The sequence below is a fragment of the Mugil cephalus genome, chromosome 12, assembly GCF_022458985.1.
Source record: "Mugil cephalus isolate CIBA_MC_2020 chromosome 12, CIBA_Mcephalus_1.1, whole genome shotgun sequence".
NCBI classification, from domain to species: domain Eukaryota; kingdom Metazoa; phylum Chordata; class Actinopteri; order Mugiliformes; family Mugilidae; genus Mugil; species Mugil cephalus.
Window position 1 is genome coordinate 25,066,153 of NC_061781.1, and position 21,629 is coordinate 25,087,781.

At 40.0% G+C, this 21,629-nt stretch overlaps 1 protein-coding gene across 2 annotated transcripts; it reads left to right on the top strand.

Annotated features, from left to right (window-relative positions):
* The first annotated feature begins 16 nt into the window (after positions 1-16).
* Positions 17-17,107, top strand: pms1 (PMS1 homolog 1, mismatch repair system component). 2 transcript variants are annotated; one of them, XM_047602049.1, is made up of 13 exons: positions 17-206; positions 597-740; positions 1,018-1,200; positions 1,899-2,001; positions 2,675-2,838; positions 6,898-7,014; positions 9,802-9,924; positions 10,018-10,164; positions 10,536-11,308; positions 14,592-15,062; positions 15,208-15,338; positions 16,570-16,730; positions 16,825-17,107. In XM_047602049.1, the coding sequence occupies exons 1-13, from the start codon at positions 204-206 to the stop codon at positions 17,023-17,025; spliced, it is 2,721 nt and encodes a 906-aa protein (XP_047458005.1). In that variant the 5' UTR covers positions 17-203; the 3' UTR covers positions 17,026-17,107. The 2 variants fall into 2 exon arrangements, with proteins under 2 accessions (XP_047458005.1, XP_047458006.1); XM_047602050.1 differs by having other exon boundaries at positions 24-59.
* Positions 17,108-21,629: the final 4,522 nt, after the last annotated feature.

Sequence of the window (21,629 nt, forward strand, 5' to 3'; positions counted from 1 at the left end):
GTTAAGGGGCGGGAATCGGGTTTGTTTCTTCCGGATTCAACAGGACCTAGAGGATTTTGGTGCGAATTTTAGCATTTTATTTTCTAATTTATCAAGTTATATCGGTCATTATTGATTTATGTGACAAATTCTGAGTTTTAGTTGTTATCTAAAGAGTCAGCTCACTTCTTTAGCTAAGCGCTTAGTTGACGTGCTATGATGTTATGGTAAGTTTTGCCTAAATGGACAATGTACAATTTCGATATTTCGTTCACTCATTATAAAATTAATAACCTCAATATGTAAAATATTAGCATGAGGCGATGTCTGGCTCATCAATAATAACATAATAATAATATCATCTGACAGATGAAGTCAGTCACAGTGAAGCTCAAATTTCTTGCTCCAATTTCTACATTTTAATTGCAAGAGAGTTCAATGAATGAAACTGGTTTTGCGGACTGTTTTTTTTCTTAAGTTGGTTTAACCATATTTTTTTTTTCTTAGTAAGATCTGTCATTTCCTTTGCTTGTTTACACGTTTGTTTGTTTACACTTTTTTTTTTTACCGAATTCAGTTCTTCTTCTTCTTCTTCTACTTCTTCTTCTTCTTCACAGTTATTTGCCGTCATGAAGGAGCTTCCACCAGACACCGTGCGACTTCTGTCCAGCTCCCAGGTCATCACGTCTGTGGTGAACGTTGTGAAAGAACTAATAGAAAATTCCTTGGATGCTGGAGCTTCGAGTGTGGACGTTAAACTGGTAAGAAGAAGAAGAAGAACTTTAATGGTCATTGCACACAAGTTAGTCAACTAGCTGATAACCCAGCAGACCATCGGTAGGTCGGTGAAAGATGTATTCAGGTAGCAGAGGATAAGACCAGGACAACACATGAGTAGTATCACATCAGAGCTCCTTCGGTCAGTTTTCTTAGCAATCTGGATCTACAGTATTTCTTATTCCTGTGAAGTGAAGTGTGCTGTAATCACTATTCAGACATTCACAGCTCACAGCACTGACTTGGATTTGCTGTCTTCAGGAGAACTATGGCTTGGACCGGATAGAAGTGCGTGACAATGGCCGTGGAATCAAAGCTGGAGACACTCATGTGATGGCTGTGAGACATTTCACTTCAAAGATCTGCAGCCACGAAGACCTGGAACATCTGGAAACATACGGCTTCAGAGGGGAAGCGCTTGGCTCCATCTGTGCTGTGGCTGAGGTGGGAACCATTTCACTCCGAGTTCATATCAATAGACGGACCGTAAACAAACACTGAGGATAAAGTCCATGATAAAACACACATATAAGGAAATCTATGATACATATGTGACCCTTCCCTTAAAGAAACGATGGTCACTAAAATAACTTAAAACTGACAAAAGTAATAATAAATAAAAAATTACTGAAAATTAACTAATGGAAATCAGATGTTGCTTTTGAATTCTGGTTCAATGGAATCATTTTAAAAATTAAACTAATGAAACTGGCCTGGACAAATATAATGGTACATTTAACCTTAATTTAACTTTTTTGTTGCGCAACCTTTTGAGGCAATCAAGCGATTTCTGTAACTCTCAATGTCTGTGTGTCCATTGCTCCTATAAATGTGCAAAACCTAAATATCACAATAATGAAAATGGAAACGAATGAAAAGTTAGTAAACTAACGTAGTAGTGAACGTAATGTTCTTTTCTTTGGATGCTTCATGTTTGTATCTGTGAAGACGGAGCTGATGTAACTTCCCAAAAAGCTCCAGGTTTCTCTCATCTGTCTTTAGAAGTTGTTCTTTGGTTAACATTCGTATTCTATAACAACTTTGAAGACACCTGTGATGCTGATTACAGGACACATCTCTCATCCCCATTATATTTATTTGCACATACTAAAAAACAAATGTGCACCTTTCCATCCGTTCAGGTGTCTGTTACCACAAAGACGGAGGAAGACGACGTCAGCACTCAGTACTTGCTTGACTTTGGAGGGAACATTGTCTCCCAGAAGCCGTCTCATCTGGGCCAAGGCAAGTCCCTGATAACTGAAGATGCAAAACAAATGTGTTTGTTTTATTTCTGTTACTGTTATGTGAGTCCATGATTTGTTATTAGAGTTAGTTATGTACAGTGGTGTGAAAAAGTAAGTTTGGATTTTAATAATAAGTGTTTAGTTGTGTTATCTTATATTTAAATTTAGTTTGATGATCTGAAACATTTAAATGTGACAAACATGCAAAAAAATAAGAAATCAGGCAGAGACAAGGAGGCAAAGACTATTTTACACCACTGCATCAGTTAGAATGTAAATGTAACAAGTACAAGTACATGAGTAAAAGTACCATTAAAAGAAAGTGATAAAAACAATAAAAAAAGAACAAAATCAAATCAAACTTTATTTATTTAGCACGTTTCCCGCATAAATGCGACACTAAGTGCTTCACATAAATAAAAACACACACTCACACATACATGTCACTATTATCCAGCTTCATGGATAAAATAAAGTGTGTATGCAAAGAGTAAAATAAAATAATGTAATAATGTAATTTTCTTTGGATGCTTCATAGTGAAGGCAAATACAGATTTTATCTTTAACTGTGAAAACATTTAGAATAAATCTAACTTGACCTGTAATTTCCAGGTAAATCAAAGCTCAAAGTAGAAGATTTGTTTCATGTTGTTACCTCTGTGTTTTTCCAGGGACAACAGTGAGTGTGATGAAGCTTTTCAAGAATCTTCCAGTGAGAAGACAGTACTACTCCAATACTAAGAAGTGCAAAGAAGAACTAAAGAGAGTGCAGGACGTGCTGGTGGCCTACGCCATCATAAAACCCCAACTGAGACTCATGCTCGTTCACAATAAGGTCAGATACGTCTCTTATTTGTGTTAAAAGTATCATCTAATAATGTGGAACAGGGTGTTTCACCTTTCCTGTCAGGGTCACTAATGAACTAATGAGTCACTTCTTGTTTAACTTGTATTTGTTCCACTAAAACTACTTGTTTTTATTGCTAAGTCCATATTTAGTTTCTCCCAAGGTATTTTCTACATGTTCGGCAACAATCTGGCGTGTTTACATTAGTTATAATGTTCATTAATATGTTCTGTCCCTAATTTAACAAAACAAAACAACTAATAATAAGAAAGTATTTAAGAGGAATTAATACTGCATCTTTACACTGGAAGTGAAACTGTAGCTGAATGTACAGAAAGATGATAAAGTCCAGATTTATTCCTTATTTAAATCTGCCACCAGGTGTCGTCCTTAGTCTTCCCATTATGTCCCCACATGAAAAACATTATTACCCCTTGAGTTTTTTTTTTTTTAACCATGTGCATAATATTCACAGTGTAGTGTTGATTTTAACAGCACTGACACATGTGAAAGGAATTAAATCTGCTGTATGATCAGGTGCAAATTTATAAAACTTTATTTACGTCTTGGTTTAAATAGCGTTGATTTGAAGGAAGTTCTCTGCTTTTTACTACTCATATTACTTATTTCTGCATCTGGAGCCACCGCTGCTAATATTTAAATATAACATGAAGATATATATAAGATAAAGAGTCTGCATAAAGCAGCACTATAGAGATTTACTGCTTGAGTTCTACTGTGCAGCGTTTTTATGTTTTCAGTAAATCTTCATTGAGCAGTAGATTAAACATGTGATGGAGTCTGGTCCAAAGTTCAGCATCTGACAGTCACTAAAAGGGGAAAATAAAAATTTGACATTTCACTCTCAGTAATGTGAAATATTCCAGGATTGTAAAATATAAATTGTCTCCTCAGCTCACGGCCGTGACAGCGTTATTTGTTATTGTCCCGCACTAGGAGGCTTTTCCACTAAACTATTAATCAGAGACTTCGCTGATGACAGAAATCGTCTCCGTCCCCTGTTGTTTTGTTGTCAGTGCTAATGCGAGTCACTGAGCTGTGAAATTGTTGCATGTGAAGGAAAATATTAATTTGGCTTCTGGAGGCAGTTTAGAAACCGATGGAGCCGAGGACACAATGATTAACGTGATGGAGTGAGATGTCTTTACTGGACAGAGATGGACACTAACGGCCGATAAACGCTCATAACTTTATAATAACTCAAAATCACAAGCAGATAATAACACGCAACTGCAAATTAATCATTGTTTAATGTCTGTTTAATTGAGGCAGTAAAACAAATGTACTGTAAATAATGTGCATATTTATTTATTTGATTAGGACACTTCACATTAATGAACATCTATTCAGACAACAATAGACAATAGTAGGGCTGTAATGATACACTCAACTCATGATTCGATATCATTTTCTCTGAGTTTTTTAACAGAATATCGACATATTATGACTGAAAAAGATTCCTTTAATTATTTCTCCGACAACAAACACATTTCTGAGGTAGAATGTAACTTCAAAACACAAACTATGCAATGGATGCATATTTAAAAGCGCATATATTTAGATATATAAACACTACAAATTATATTTTCTCTTTAACCTCCTGAGATCCGGTGTCCTCATTTGGGGACATAACGTTTTAGGTTTGTTGCAGCTTATTCTGCTTCATTCAGACACTTTTATCTGCGATGCACTGGCAGTGAAGGCTCAATACACTTGTTTATTTAAGCTTATTAATATTTCTACAACAAGCAAATTTAAGAATTTCACAAGTACTCGTTTGAGGACGTTGGGATTTCATTGTTTCCAAATCTGCTTTTGCATTAAAATTAACAGTTTTACATTTTGCTTCACATTGATAAATTCTAATATACAGTGAAATAATTCCTATGTTCCAGTTCAAAGTTGATGCTTATTTTTAATCCCAAATACCTAAAGATTTTAATCTTATTTTAAAGAAATTAAGATACATTCCAAACGAATGTTCGGGTCTCAGGAGGTTAACAAATTAAAGAGAATCCTCAAAACTAGATTTTGCCCTCTGCTGTTTAAAAAGGGCGGCGCGATTCATTTTTCATCTGTTGATTTGAATCCCCCCTTAAACCCTTAAACGATGCTAATTTGTATCCGCTCTCCTTAGGCTACATGTTACGCAAAAACATGACATAGAACAGGACGATAGAAAACAATAAGAGCACATCACAAGACGGGACCAGTCAAAATTAATCTAATTATTTTATATTTTGTTGGAAAACCTATACATTAAAGGCTCTTTTATAGTACTGTGAGAGCTAGACACCATAACCTATGTACCTAGCCTAGCATAGCCTAGCCTAGCATAGCCTAGCCTAGCATAGCCTAGCCTAGCATAGCATAGCCTAGCCTACACCAGTGCAACTCGTTTATACTTGTACCTCATCAGTCTGGCTCACTCTGTAACATCACCACCCAAACACTAGTCAGCGCTGTGTCTTTTTTTTTGTTTCTTGTCGTACAAATGTCTGAACCTCCTCAGTTAAACCTTTCAGATTCTTCTCCAATAAGATTTTAGTGATTTTCCATTAACAAACAAACAAGGAACCGGGCGGCACAGCTCTGGCAAAAATGGTTCACATCAACGCCACATTTGGATCATATCATGTTTATTGTTGTTGTTTATAATAAGTCAGGTCAAAGGATGAGTTTTTTGTTTTATTTGTAAAGACGAGAGGTGGGTTCCCTTTCTGCAATAAATGAACCAGATCCACGTTCCATCGGAAAAACCTTAAACGTTTCTCTGCACCGCTGTGTCACTGAGGGAGGAGTTTCCTTTCTGCTTGAGAGAACGAATAAATTAATCCTAGATCACAGGTCTTCTCTTCTGCAACATTTGCAGAAGAGAAGCTAAAAGTGCAGCTCGCTCCCATCAACATCCATTGAATGTTAGATAAGTAGTTTCTTGCTTCTCATCAGGGCCAAACATCTCACTAATGTGGGAGTGTGTGCACCATCAGATGAACCTGTGTATTATTTTAATAGCTTAATATTGAACGCAAAATGATAATAGTAATAATATATATTCATAAATAGCAGTAGGAGTTTAATATAGAGCAGATATAGCAGGTTGGGGGTCCCTACTTAATATCGCCATCGGTTTTTTGGTCCTTGGCCTGAAAAATGTTCTAGATTATATCATCTGAAAGGTGTGAATTGCTAAAATGTGATTTTGAAGAGTTTTTGTTGTTATTTTTGTTGTTGTTCTATAGCTAATGAAGAAATTCCTACACTCTTGAAGGACGAAGTTGACTAAGCATAATTCTGTTGACATTACAGTTGTGCAGTTCTGCCATGTTTTCAAGAAAAAGCCATTTATAACATCAGCGCCAGTGTGGAATCATTTAGCAATTAGACCCCCCCCCCCTTTTCCCTCCCCCCAAACACAAATATGACACACTGTGAACTCTTCGGATTCGGCTGATTATGACGCCTGAGTAACGCAGCAGATTCAGTTTCAGGTGGTTCGGTTTGTACACAGGAAGGCGGAGCAGGTAAAGGAGGAGGAGGTGTGTGTGTGTGGGGGGGGGGGGCACACGACCACCGCATAACTTACATATTATAGAAATGAATTTCAGGGATTGTCGGTGGAGGGCGGGCGGCGAAGCCGTTTTGTACAATCAGCACTCGCTTGCCCGTATCCGTTATCTCCAACTCTGCTATTTGACTTGTGTCATGTTTCACAGCTTCTTCAACAGCTCTTCACAGGACTTATCCGCTTACATGCGCCAGAACGTACATTTAATATCCGAGACATGTCCTCCAACACAGTGTGTGCTTTTAGAAAGCAACAACCCAGGGACGTATTTACCAGGACGCACAACTTCTCAGTCCAGAAACACAGGATCAAGTGCATTAGTTTGTTTGTGGAATCACAGTTCTTGTTAAAAACCGGATCCTAAATGTTCCCAGGCTTAAATTTTTTAACACAAACTGCCTTCAAAGTGTTGAATTCAATGTCAGACTCTGAGTATATTGGTGGTGGTATTGTTCCAGGTGGTGCTGTGGCAGAAGGCCAAGGTGGCCGATAACAGAAGCGCCCTCCTCGCTACGCTGGGACCCGGCGCTGTTGCCAGCTTGATTCCTTGCCACCATCTCCAAGAGCAACCAGAGGTGAGTTAAGGGGAAACTGCAGAAGGTTTGTTGGTGTGTTCTGCCCTAAAAGAAAATCAGGTTAACACATACAGGTTTCCTTCCTCCATAGTATGGAATTAGATTTTATAATGATGTATGTAAATGTATGGAAAACGCAAACTAGTGTTTGGAAAAATATTCACGTTTCCAAGGCTGTTATCACTGTTATCACACTTCTAAAACATAAAATTATAAATATCTAAAAAAAAAGATAAATAAAAGTATTGATCTGTAGATGATCATACATGGATGAATTTATCCGGGTTTGGTCTTAACTTCTATGTATGAGCTACATTAACCAGCTTTAATCTTCTTATTTGGTAAATACATAATGGGATATATATTCTATGGGTGGGGAAAAATACCAATATTTTTGATTCCGATACGATTTTAAAAGAAAAAGAAACGCACCTCCACCACCACTTCTTCTGTACAAGTACAATAAATTGGAAATGTATCATTTGGATTAATATAATATTTGGACTCAATTTGTCCAATGAATTATCACTGATGTCACCTGATGTACATATATGCAACTTGTATTTGAAGCTGCATTTAAAATTTCTCAGTGAACTACATAGAATATTGCAATATATCGCAATAATATATCGTATCGTGACCCAAGTATCGTGATATGTATCGTATCGTGAAGTTCTTGCCAATATAGTTGTTCACAATTGGCCCAGAACATGACTTTTTCTTTTTCTTTTAAAATCGATGTCGTATCAGAAGGAAGAAAGTGTGTTATGACTAATATATCGCGATTTTCTTCCAACTGTGCAGCTCACATTCTAATATTGACCCTTAATCCCATTTTCTGTCTAAATCAGATGCTTTACTTTATGTGTTTATTTTTAAAAATAGGACAAAACATATTGTACAGTGTAAATATGATTGGGATTGTAGCCTGGTGGCTCATTTGCCTCCATTGTCCCATTGGCAGAAAGAGTAGAAACACAACAACAACATGATAACAACAGTATATAAATATAAATAACTGATCTATATAAAGTGGCAAATGTGCATATAAGTCCTGGTTATTATTGCAAAATGCTATTGCTAACTGTTCATAATAAAGTGACTGATTTTCTTATGATAAAATGTTCATTCCTAGAGTCAGATTCTATAGACGGTTACACAACAATGGTTACACAACACATGACAAAAAATAATATCATGTTCACAGGTCTGGTTTTCCAACAATAAATACTTCACGTATTTGGACCCGAGTCTGAAATCGGCCAAACTGATAATGAATGAATGAATGAATGAATGAATGAATAAATGAATGAATGATGGGTTATTTGTTCCACTTCTATCAGAGAGGTCTAATTTTTGACTGGACTTGATGCCAAGATGGATGGTTTGTGTAAAGCAAATGAGAAAACGCACTTATACTCTTAGACCGTGAGCTAATAACCTCATCATCAACGACCTGGGCTCAAGCCAGCAAATGTGGTCAGCTGGTAGTTGGCCAAGTATTTCTGTGCCCTTTTCTCTCGAGTTCTTTCCTGATGAGGAGTGAGGGATTTTTTGTTAGCTAAGCTTTGCCGCGCTGATCGTAATTGAATTGCTGTTGAGCTGCAGCTTTCTGCTTGGTCACGGTAGGTGTCATGTGGCTCCTACCTGCTGTCAGGCTCCCGACTAATGCAGTCTGACAGATATGGAGCAGCCCTTTCCACCCTGCTTCTCTCTCATTTTCCCCTTTTTATTGTTGTTATTTTGCTGCTTGGTGCCCCGTTATGAGAACAACCTTTCACCTTTTTCCTTTTTTTTTTTTTTACTCCCTGTTGCAATGAAACAGAACTTTTCTCCTCCGTGTTCCCGAAAAGAACAAAGCGACGTGATCAAGGGAACCATGTTGAACATTTCTGCAGCCCGTCTTGTGGAGAGCTGTAACAGCTAATCCTCTGCAGAACAAAATGTGACACTCATTTCTGGAAGCTTGACAACACATAGCCGAGGCCCTTTGGGGCCAGAGGTGCCATTTGTACTCTCATAAAGTGACCCTAATGAGCAGAAATAGAGAGAAGCATATGTGCCCTGACCTCGAACAGCGTCCATTTATTAACTTCATTGCCTCGTGTTGCTGCTAACAATTAGGCCATGTGGAAAGAAAAAAATAAAACACACTGCAGAGCATTAATAGGTTTCCATCGTTAGCTTACATTTCTAATGGAGCTTTAAGTGCAGTTGTTGGGTTTTTATGTTGAGTCATCAGTTTTTACTCATGAGAACTCCCTCTGGCTTGGTTCTGGGTGAGAGGTCATGTAGGAAAGGTTCAGATTTTAATAGAAACATACAGCGAAGCCTGCGTGTAAACGTGTACAAGAGGAAACCCAGCACTCAGACTCTGGGACGTATAAATTTCCAGATCAGCTGAGTTGATTAAATGTCATTTTCTGTGGAAACATAGGTGCCCTGATTATGCCTCGACAGTATGTACAGTATGGTGCGGCTGATCCTCGTGTACAACCAGAATAAATGGCTGCATACTCAGCTGTGCTGCCGCGCTGTCGGTGAAATGGGTCAAGCGTGCCATCCCGGCTGAAAATATAATGGTAGTAAAGCTTATGTAATGTCCAGGTATCTAACACAGAGGAGCAAACAATCTGAAGGCCCAATTTATTTATATTTTCTTTATTGTGTATTTATATGTTGGTATTATTTGTCGTCTAGTGTTTGATTTCCTTCCTGTATTTTTCTGGTACATATAGGACTCAGTTTTTGAGTACTTATTGAATGATATCGTTTTATTTCCCACAGATTAGTTTAGACGGATTTTTCCCCAAACCTGGTGCCGATTACTCCTCCACCAGCTCATCGAGCCCCGACAAAGCTTTTATATTTGTGAATGACAGACCTGTCCAGCAGAAGGAAGTAATGAAGGTAAAGTCATTTAGTCACAACCGCTCTTATCCAGGATCCATCTTTTTCTATCTAACACTGTTCTTTTCTCTTGGTTGTCTGGTGCCTCATCAGTTGCTGCGACAACGCTACAGCGCTCAGTATCCGGATGACCCAGGCCGAGGCCGATATCCAATCGTCATGCTCAAAATCACGGTTCCACCTTCTTCAGTGGACGTTAATCTGACACCGGACAAGACCCAGGTTCTCCTTCACAACAAGGTGAATTAAATGAACCTCTTATCATTTAAACTGGACGCTGTTGATGAACATGTTGGAGCTCATTCATGGTCTTGGTCTCTTTTTAAAGCCAAGACTCTGAAGTTTCTATCACAAAAGTCAGAATCACTCTAAGTGGTTTTGTTGTTGAGGAATCAAAGTTGGCACACAGTTAAAAAACTGTTCGAAAAACGTGTTGGTTGAATCCTATAATGACTTTTATCAATGACATCACAAGAAAAAGCTCCTGCTGTCCCATAAACCACCCAGTGGAGTGTTAGAGAGTTATAGTGTGTTGAATTTGTTGTGCATGTTGTCACAGTCTGTCTATACCATCTAGTATTGTAATCATCTGGTATCTGTCTGCTGTCCAGGAGGACGTACTGACGGCAGTGGAAGCATTGTTGGTTTCTCTCTATGGTTTTCGGCCCGACGCTGACTTCCAGGCTGAGAAGCCGCTCAGACCTGAGACGTTTCCCCCATCGTCACCATCGTCTAGTCCTGTGCAGACGGACGCTTCACAACTGGACACTGAGAAGAGTGGAGACGTCAGCAACCACCAGGATCCCGTCCTCAAAGACGTCCCCAAACACGGGGACGCAGCTCCGTCCACGACGAGCCGCCAGACTTCGAACTGCAGCTCCTCGTCCTCCATAGCGGACGACTGGGTTGTCAACCACATCCCGGCTGACTTTGATTCCAACTTCTCTCTCTGTGATGAAGAAATGTCTCAGAGCTGCACGGAGACAACAGAAACAGGTCCAGCATCTCCAGAGGGATTTGTGGACAATGCAGGGTCACACACCAAAACAATATCAGCTGAAGACTGGAGCCGGGGGACGGCTCTGACCGACCCGGTATCAGGAGAACCTCTGCAGCCCATCAAAATACATCAACCCTCAGAGCCGAAGAGTCAGAGCACCGCAACCAAAAAGGTTCTCAACGCCGTAACGGAGAAGCGAGCCGGCCTCACGGCCTACGACCTCATCAGCAACCGCGCCATGAGGGCACCGCTGTCTCCCGCCGCCCAGTTCGAGAAGCAGGCCAGAGCCCAGGTCCTCATGGAGAAACCCGCAGCCAGTCTGCAGGATGTCAGCGTCGCCGTTCACGAGAAGTGGAAAAATCTGAGGGAGGACGACCGTAAGAAGTGAGTTTCCAGACCTTCACCTTTCCAAGCGGTTGTTTCCATTTCTTGTTTTTTGCAGGGCAGACAGAGGGGGAAATTCTTACCTGTCACTTGCATGTCAAAAGCCTACTCTGGAAATTTTATTGATATGAGCTGTGTTTCTAATTTCCAGACAACTGTGCCTAATAGAAGAAAAAAAAAAACATCTCCGCAGTGCAGCAGGTTTTACTAATGATCACATATCTACTCTGATCTATCCACAGACTTAACATCTCACTTTTCTTAGACCTGACCTAAATATGTGTCTGTCTTATACATATGAACTTCTGTTTACTGTTTTCTAATTATTAAATAAGTTAAAACCTCTCCTACATACAGTACACGGTGTGAGGATGAACCACAGACTCCATATAAATATGCACATGACTCCACTTCTGTGCACTGACCAAACTGACGATATTTTCCCGGGATACGAGCGACGCCATCCTGCAAATTTGGAGTCTGATCAGCACAGGCTTGGCCTCCACACTCATTTGCTATTTGTTTAAGAAATTTTACTGCTCCACCTCCACCAGTTACAAGGAAATGTTTCATTATACACTGGACTTATTTTTAAAAATAGTTTACTCCACACCATTATGTCACATCCTGTTTCTATAGCATCAAATAACGAACTAAAACTAAAACGTTTCCAAAAAAAAAAAAAGACACTTGAAAATGCATCTACAATATATTAGCTGCCTAAAATGACAAAAAAAAAAATTGTGTTTTATTTTCGTTACAAGTCCCGCCCACTAACATGGAAGAGGTGGAGCTTATGACATATACTGCAGCCTCCAGCCACCAGGGGGAGCTCTACTTGCTTAAGCTTCACTTTAGACCCTGATTGAAATATTTGCATTAATGCACATAGATGGAGGAAAGGGTAATTAGGTTACACAAAGAAGAGCCTCCGAATTAGCCACATAAACGTAAATTTCTCTAGCCGCTAGCCACCAATAACCACATTTGAAGTACACCAAAAACTACGATAACATACATTTATTTGGGTAGGGACAGTGCACATATGAGAGAATACTGTTTGTAGCAGAGCTGCTGATTCCTAATCAACAAATAAAACAGAGATAACATTGCATCACACAGTCAGGGTTAAACAATACAATAATAAAGTGCAGATCACTGTTCATGATCAAAATATAAACGATGCAACGACATTACAACAACACAATAGATAAATAGTTATTCAGCTAAGCCCAAGTTTAGTCAGTGTTTGCACTTTTGGCTAAAAAATATGCACCTATGGACATCACACATACACAATGCACACACATGAGTACTCATAAGTTCTCAGTGGTGTAGATGCACATGGACACGCCAGTAAAAGAAAGTGCTAACAGTCGTATCTGCTACGCTAGCATCATGGAATAACACCATGACACTGTGCTGAAAGCATTTTCACCCTAATTACATTAGATGACTGCGCACCAATTTAAAGTAATTGCAAGGTCGGAAAAAGTGCATCAGCAGTATTCAGGGCCTCATATAAGGTATGGAAGAGAGTATGGAAAAAGACATCTGTTCAGAATCCTCCGTTAAACATGATGGGTCATTGCTTGGCTCCTCTTACCGCCGACGTTAAGTGGCGCAGCACTTCTAGGAATTGCAGCTACACCAGTTCATTACGCAGGTCATTTGAATAATGGGCTGCTGGAGTGTGCGACCGAATGCTTAACATATGACGATGGACTGAAACAGAAGTAGAAAATTAGTCATTTGCTGAGGAGAGCATGTTCCCGGCTATAAAGTCGTTTTAATACGGTGTGATATGTTCTGAATAGACAAACGTTTATTGAATTATCAACAGATATTAAGGAGCATGGGCGGCAGTGACTCATTTAGGTTTAAGTATTACACTTTCATACAGTTACATCACTGATGAGGGACAAATGGAAGGAAGGTGAGATCTCCTTGATCCGTAAATGATGCTTTTACGTAGCTCTGTAACACAGCTCAGCAGGATCCTTCGATTAGGTCAAACTCTCCGTCTTCACATTAACCTCAACCAACTAGTTGCTCAAGCTCAAGGAGGGAACCACAGCTGCATTTCCAGTGGTCACATAAAAGCAGTGATGTATAGAATCAGCAGTTTGATCCGGCAGAAAAACAAGTAATGTGACTTTGCCCTAAAAATAAAAACCAAGAAAAAGACGTTTCCCCCTCAAATTACACGTCAGTTATGGCTCCATCCAGAGTCCAGCGATGAGGAGAATAACATCCCAACATTTACCGTTCCTCTGGGTGGGTTATGTGACAGCAGTATCTCTTTAAATCAATCAGAGCTCTGGACATGTTGTGTTGTGTTTGAGTAAATGCTGCATGATGCAATGTGTCAATTTCTTATGATTTCACTGATAAAAGTTATTTTAAGACTCAACCAACATATTTTGTTGGGCAAACCCAACAACTTACAACTTGTTATTTTTAAACTGTGTGCCAACTTTGATTACGCAATAACAAAACCCCTTAGAGTGATAGAAACGTCAGAGTCTTGGCTTTAAAAAGAGACAAAGACCATGAATGAGCTCCAACGTGTTCATGAACAGCATTCAGTTACTTTAGCTATGAACTAAAAAAGCTGGAATGATGACAGGATGAGCCTCAAAAACTATTATTGATTGATTGAGTTGATTGAATGATTAGTTTTCTCCCCATAGTTGTTGAGACCTTTCAGTCTGGACCACGACCGTGTATCATCACTGAAAAGACACTAAAGGCATCATAGTGGTATAAATAAAACATTTACAGTCAAAAAGGCTTACGCTTCCACAGACTTTCTGACACTGCTGTTCTATAGAAACTCTCCAACCCAGATTTAGAATCAATCGGCCAATTTAGAATCACCAATGAACCCAACCAGCATGTCTTTGAATGTCTTTGAACGGTGGGAGAAACCCGGACAGAACCGACGCTATTCAAGAGAATCTAATAACATCAGCATCTCCCTGCAGCTCTACTGTGAGTAAAGATTCATAGCTCTGCTGCAGTTACCCTTTAACATTCCTCTGATTCTGGCTTTTGTGATAGAAACCTCAGAGTCTTGGACAGAAATGACCAAAATGTTCATGAACAGCTTTGGGTTTGTCCTAAATGGACTGAAAAAAAGAAAAAAGATTCGTATTCTCACTGTCACTAGTAGATTTTTACTGTTTTCTGGACTATATAATGTATGTAATGTGCTGACATTTAGTCTTCTCCTGGGCTGTTTTACTGCTCCAGCTCTAACAGACTTGTTTGAACGCTGCAGGTACGAGGAGAGGGCGAAAAAACAGCTGGAACACCACGACCGACGGACCAAGCTGACCTCGGGCGAAGGCCCCGGAGAGCCCGGCGTGAACGCCCCCAGGATGGCGGGTCAGAAACGCAAAGCCCCGCCGTCCAACCAGCAGCTCCTGGACGAGCTCTTCTCCGTCTCCGCGCAGCCCCAGAAGAAGACGAAGAACCCCGCCACCAAGCCCTCGCGCTCCCTCCCCTGCAGCATGGCCGCCCTTCGGCGGCGGCTCCAGCGCCTCTCGGCCCAGAGCGGCGCAGCGCCGCCGCGGGGCCTCCGCCTCGTAAACCGCCTGGCCTCTCAGAGCGCCTGGGTCATTTTATGTGGGCAGAAGCTCATGTTGTTAAACCCGTTTCGGGTGGAGGAGGCCTTGCTGTTTAAGAGACTTCTAGAGAATAATATACTTCCAGCCGTGAGTCTGCAGAACCCTGTGCAGTTAACAGATGGGTAACGTATCACCAGCAAAGTGCCAGCCCTCACTGTTTTCCTTTTTAAAACTGCACACTCATCCGGTTTCTTTATACACAGATACTCTTTCCTTTTCTTTTCACTGCTCTTGTACGTTAGACATCACCTTGTGTCTCTTTCCTAGAAATCTGGGGGGAGCTGAATATACTGAGGCTTTGTGCAACATGGAGAAACAAACCCCGGAGCTGAATGGAGGGGCCCTGTTCTCTGATCCCAGGCTCGTGGCTAATGGCTTCAGAATAAAAATGACTCCAGGTACAGTGTGAATAAAAGTCCGTTATATGCAGGATGGATTGAACGCTCAGCTAGTTAACTGTGTTATATGACACGTCCTGGTGGATTGGGCTGTTCTCCATCATTAATGTCACAGTTCACTGGTTAGAAATGTCAAACGTACAGACCATGTAACTGGATTACAGGCAATTATTTCTCATAGTTTCCCTGTAACCGATTAGTTGAGGATAAGAGGACAACTTCCCATTCCTGTGCAAGTTATGCATCACAATAAAATAAGGAAACAAAACAGGATTCGTGTAAATGACGAGGGATATTTACCTTTACGTTTGTGACGCTGCATTTACAGTAAATGACGAGAGAATAATTAATTTTTTTAATTTGTATTTTGAGATTACTTGTGCGTTTGCTTGCGAAGGCGTCTGCAGCGTCCCGTCCTGTGCATGTTGGCTGTTTTTGTTGCTGGAATGGTTCACCTCGGTTGACATTGGCGCGCTGCCCGACAGCGTGGTCTCACAGTGGGTTTGTACCCCAGTGTGCAGGTGATGAGAATGGTTGCCCTTTAAGAAATTTTAGGAATTTTCATTGGGCCCTGCCAGCCTCTGTGGGTGTGCATGGGACTGAAAGTAGCAGCGTGCATGTAAGATCCTTCATTGCACAATAGCTGCTGAATAGCTTTTATTAGTATTTTTGAACTTGTGTTAATTTCCAAAACAAAACAAAAAAAAAACATTTGTGCACAATATCTTAATGAACATCTGCATTAATGCTGCAGCTAATGTCGACGTTAGTTGTTAATGTCTAATTTTAACAGAAATGGTGAATTGCACAAACTTTATCACTTCATTTTATTCTTTATCTAAACTGTTTTTGCATTATTTGGGTCCATCTCATGCTTCCGTACGGTTGCGAATGACAAATAAAAGTCCTTGCATCCTTGAGATATAGCACATTGAACAAATATTATTCTAACTCTTTGCATCTCCAGGTTCTTCTGTATGTATTAGAAATATAATTTGTGCCTGATATCCATTATTTCCTCGTGAAATGAGAAGTCATCATTCTTCAGGACAACTTCCTTCCAGTCTGCTGGGGCTTCTATTAGTCATTTAACACTCCATTTGGCCCTTCGCTTGTTTGACTTGGTCCTCAGTGCAGCCGTAAAACCACCATATTTATTTATTATTCTTTCCTGGAGATAGTAGTAGCGTCTGGAGTATATTAATCCTTGTTTTCTGCTTGTTTTGGCCAGGCCTCATGTCAGCTGAGAGACATCTGGAAGTGACAGCGATGGCAGACTGCGTGCCTTTCCTCGGCGTGGAGGACCTGAGGGAGATCCTGGCTGCAGTTCTTCACAGAAAAGCCAGGACTGTGCAGGAGTGCCGTCCACTCAAAGTCTCAAACTACCTACAAGTGAGCAGTGATGCTACGAGTTAAGAATCGCATCCACGCAGTATTTAGTTTAGTTTCATGCCTTTTTCTTTGTTTTTGTCGTGTCGCTCCACAGGGTGAAGCGGTTCGACTCGTCCGTCAGCTGCCTACGAATTTACCTCGGGAAGATGTGGAGGAAATCCTCGCACGGATGGAACGGCAGCTGGGCGAGACGGACCGGAGCTGCATCCACGGGCGACCGTTCCTCCAGCAGCTGTCTGACGTCCCGTCCACAGACCAGGAAGCCAAGTCTCTGCTGAGGCCTTTAGAGCTGTGACCAACTCACTGTCCACGTCGTTTTACAAACTCACTTTTTGTTACGAAACAATGTGAAATAAACATATTTTTCTACATTTGCATCAAGTTTGTGATTCATTTTATGAAAGGAGAAATAAAATCGTTAGGGGACAGAAACAAAAAAGTGCAATTTTTTTCATATTTTTTTTTTTCAACCGGAAGTTGCCGTTTTCAAAGTAAAAGCACGTATGAGGACGGTACCGGGTTCATGGTAAGAGCAAATACATGACTTCTATCTGTAGTTTCCCTAGCTAGCCCAGGCTAAAATGTATTTATAAACTTACTCTGATGGCAAAACAAGGCTTGTCATCTGCACGCATATCAGAGTAATGTTAGCTAGTAGCTAACTATTCCCTGATGGTTACAAAAGAATGTGAAATAAACATATTTTTCCACATTTGCATCAAGTTTGTGATTCATTTCATGAAAGGACCCTACTTTCTGTGGATGAGGTGCTCTTTGGTGTAGGACTGATCCACTGTGGCAAACTGAGAAGAAGGTAACCAAGGAACTCTGGAGGTACAAAAAAACATTGAGATTTTATTCTATTTCTTTAAAGTAAAAGTGAAAAGCATCAGTAGCATCAGGGATGGCAATATCAAAACGTGTGTGCAATCATCCAACCGGCCAAGTTCATGGAGTACGAGACTCGCACATGGCGAGTGTTTAATTAAGTGTCATTTAATGTTTAGAATTATACACTTTACATTTTCTTGGAACAACAACCACAGTCTTCAAACCGCAGAGCGACATCCGACTCCCGAACTTGATTTCTTTCCAAAAAGCCAGAGTATCCTCCTCTTCCTCAGCCTCATTGTGGCACCATTGGAGTTGGTATTGGCAAGCTCCGACCCAGAGATGGACGCCGTGCCAGCTTCTACCCATAATTCTTTTCCCTCAATTAGCGTCAGCCGCTCGCCCTTTAGTATTGACAGATAGTTGTATATTATCCCTGGCTGCATTAAATGCTTCAGAGATTTGCACTGTAATTTCAACCTCAAGGTTTAGCAAATCCTTGACGCTGCGCTAACTCGTAGTGGTCCCACTTCCGAAACACATGCGCCCACATTATGCCAGCATTCTGGTGTTTAGCATCGCCTGAAATAACCTTATCCTTAATTGGGCTGAAAAAGGAGGGGGGCTAGCAGACGTCTGAAAATATATCGTTTTAGATCCGTGTGTGTGTGTTAACCACAAACCTGCGCCGTCTTAACTATGATTTGACCACGTTTGCATAACTAGAATACATATGATTTTCACTCATCGCCTTTTCATATGGACACCGAATCCCCCCACGGGGGAAAAGCGCAATCTGATCGCTCAACTTATGATAATATTATAGTTAGGACTGTGAAAGGTCAAACCACAGCACACGTCTTGTTTTACGTGGCCTCTCCTGATAGAACCAACAGATGGCTCGAGCATTGCTGCAGGGCCAACGATCTGCGAAGTGCCTCTGGGAAAGGGATATATGCCAGTGAGGGCCCGTGCCTCCCCTTTCAGCCTATTACCTTCAACTTTCTTTGCCCCTTGCTGCCGCATGGACTCTTGTTTGAATGCACTCACTGCTGGCAACGGTGCTCAAGTCCAGAAAAGTGTGCAGCAGCAAAATCAAATTTTCAGCTTAGAAAAGGACATTGAAAAACAAACAAACAAAAAAAATGATTTTGATTTTCATCTTAAAATTCAAACATTTAAATTGAAATTCAAGACATTTTTCTGTATCAGGGTCGAAAGGGGATGAACTGAAATTTAAAAATAGATCAATTTTCATTTTCTGTTTATAAAAATGAAAAATAAAATCGTTAAAAGACAGAAACAAAAAAAGTGCTAATTTTTTCATTTTTTTTTTCATCTATATTAATTTCCTGTTTCTAAAAACAAAAACTAAAATCGTTAGAAGACAGAACCAAAAAAAAGCGCCTGTTTTTTTCATAGCGTGTGACCGGAAGTTGTCGTTTTCAAGGTAAAAGCACGTATGAGGACGGTACCGGGTTCATGGTAAGAGCAAATACATGACTTCTATTTGTAGTTTCCCTAGCTAGCCAAGGCTAAAATGTATTTGGAAACTTACTCTGATGGCAAAACAAAGCTTGTCATCTGCACGCGTATCAGAGTAATGTTAGCTAGTAGCTAACTATTCCCTGATTATATGTAGTTATTTTTAGTTTTTACTGGAAGTGTGCGACTTAGTTTGTCTGCAGTCATGTCCTCTTCACTGAGACTCTTTTATTGTTTCCAAAATTAGCGCACTGATCCACGTCCTTCAACTTCTCTCACACAGCGCCGTCCTCATACGTGCCCTTACTTTGAAAACTGCAACTTCCGGTCACACACTATGAAAAAAACAGGCGCTTTTTTTGGTTCTGTCTTATAACGATTTTAGTTTTTGTTTTTTAGAAACAGGAAATTAATATAGACCGGTTTTTAAAGTTGTGTTTATTCATTTTCGACTCCGATAAAGAAAAGTGCCTTGAATTTTTAATTTTCATTTTTGAATATTAAAATTAAAATCAAATAATTGCTCATTTTTTATTTTTTAAATGTCCTTTTCTGAACGGGAAATAGGGCATATCCGAGTAATTATCCAAGATTGACTGCTGATCATCTGATCATGAGCTGTTTAAAAGGTCAGCAGTAGTTCATTTTGCCAGCTGTCTTGTAAACCACCTGTTGCACTCTTTTTTTTTTTTTTTCCTGATTGTTTCCTACAATCAGAGTATTGAAGTATTTGCTAATGATTAACCCGGTATGAGGAATGGAGGGGAAAAGGAGCCGTTTTGGAACGCATACAAAATATTTCACGTATTCATTTCACATATATCGTCATCTAGATGGGTTTCCGTTCTCCTGTTACTGCCCTAATCTGCAGAGCTACTGCGTCTCAGCTGTTATTCAGCACCCGGGGCAACTGTACACCTCTCTCTCAGAACCCAGAAGTAACCGTAGACTTTAACACAGTCATCAAATCCAAAATAACATGACATGAACTATATTTAAACACTTTCCCACTCTATTTTTGGAACTGTAATGAGAGGCGCTCACATAGAATACATTGGCCGGCCGTGGATACTAGCACCACCTGTTTCTGTAAAGTTAACACTTAATGTAGTGCTCACTCGAGAGAACAGAACAAAAACATGAGCTCGTCTTCATGGTTCAAAACTGATAGCATCAAAAATGTCTTAAATGTATGAGAACAGGTCAAAGAGTGAAGCTTCTAAGGCCTAGCTAGCTAGCTAACCAAACACAGGCTCCTTCCTTCCAAGAAGTTTTACTTTTACTTTACTTCATGAGCTTATTGTGACGTGGACAATCCCAATTAATCAACCGCACAAAGTGTCAGTAAATGGTTCAGCTTTAGCTAATGAAGCTAATTTCCAGCTGTAGTTCCCAGCCAAGTAGTAAAGGGCATCCAAAAAGACAAATACAACACAAGATATCATCAATATAAGTTAAAATTTGGAAAGAAAACAATAAAAAATGATTTAAGTTGACATGGGTTTGATTCCTAATTGGTGCAAAGGTCTGTGCAAAACTTCCCACGGGATAAATAAAGTGTCTACGATCAATATTTCAAGATATCCCACCGATAAATGTGTTACCTCCAGCCGGGCATCTTTAAAAAATAATGAATAAACGAGACGGACTCCTTTCAAAGAGCTGTAAATCTACTCTCTAGTTGACGACATCCAAAATAGTCCAGGACCTCCACCAAGATGGCGGGAGGGAAACCGTATCCACTACTGTGGTTTTGCTTGTTAGCATACCGTTAAGGACAACATTTTAATGTGACATATACGGAGCATAACTGAGGCTAATGGCTTTACTTTTTTACTTAGCCATTAACACAAGATAACAATGAAATAAAAATGTCCTTAAGCCTGGAAGTCTGTGCTTAATAGATCATACCAGCACATTTTTGGTTTACAACACATGCAGCAACACAGCTCTGTGTGATTATTTGTAGGGCAGATTAGCCACACATGCTCAACAACACCAACACCTCAGAGACGTTTTTTTTTTTTTTTTGAGCCACTGTTGGTGCAACTAATTCCCAACTCTTTAGCATTCATTTAAACGGTTTCGTTTAAATGAATGTTGAGTTATGAAAGACGCCTACAATGGACAATACGCAATGTTTTGACTGTTCTTCACTTTGAAGACGCTCTAAAACTTCCTGTAATTCTCTCCCAAACTTCTTGCCAAATAAAAACAATATTTTTTGAAATTTCGACAAAGTACATTTGCTCTGTGTTTCCGCTGACGAGTGTTTTGAGAATGAGCTGTAACTCTTGTAAAGTCTCGTCTATATGCAATATCCCATAATCCTCTTAAATTCTCGTCACTCTGAGGAAGATGGACTTCAAATGAACGTGACCCCCTGCGTCATGGCCGGTGTCTCTGGAAATGTGGAAAAAGTGTTTCCATTAAACTTTTGTTATGAAATGTAGGAGTTTCCGTTACCAGTTTTTTATTATGATATTTGGGTTTTGCTCATTTTTAGAGGTAATGGAACATGACAATTGAATGAGTTCACTGTTCTCCAATGGCCTCCACAGTCACCAGATCTCAGTCCAATAG

What these genes read in the sequence shown, in the direction of transcription:
- pms1 (XM_047602049.1), top strand. An exon ending in CCATCTGTGCTGTGGCTGAG is followed by an intron (nt 1,201 to 1,898) that starts GTGGGAACCATT and finishes CCATCCGTTCAG; the next exon opens with GTGTCTGTTACCACAAAGAC. An exon ending in ATCTCCAAGAGCAACCAGAG is followed by an intron (nt 7,015 to 9,801) that starts GTGAGTTAAGGG and finishes TATTTCCCACAG; the next exon opens with ATTAGTTTAGACGGATTTTT.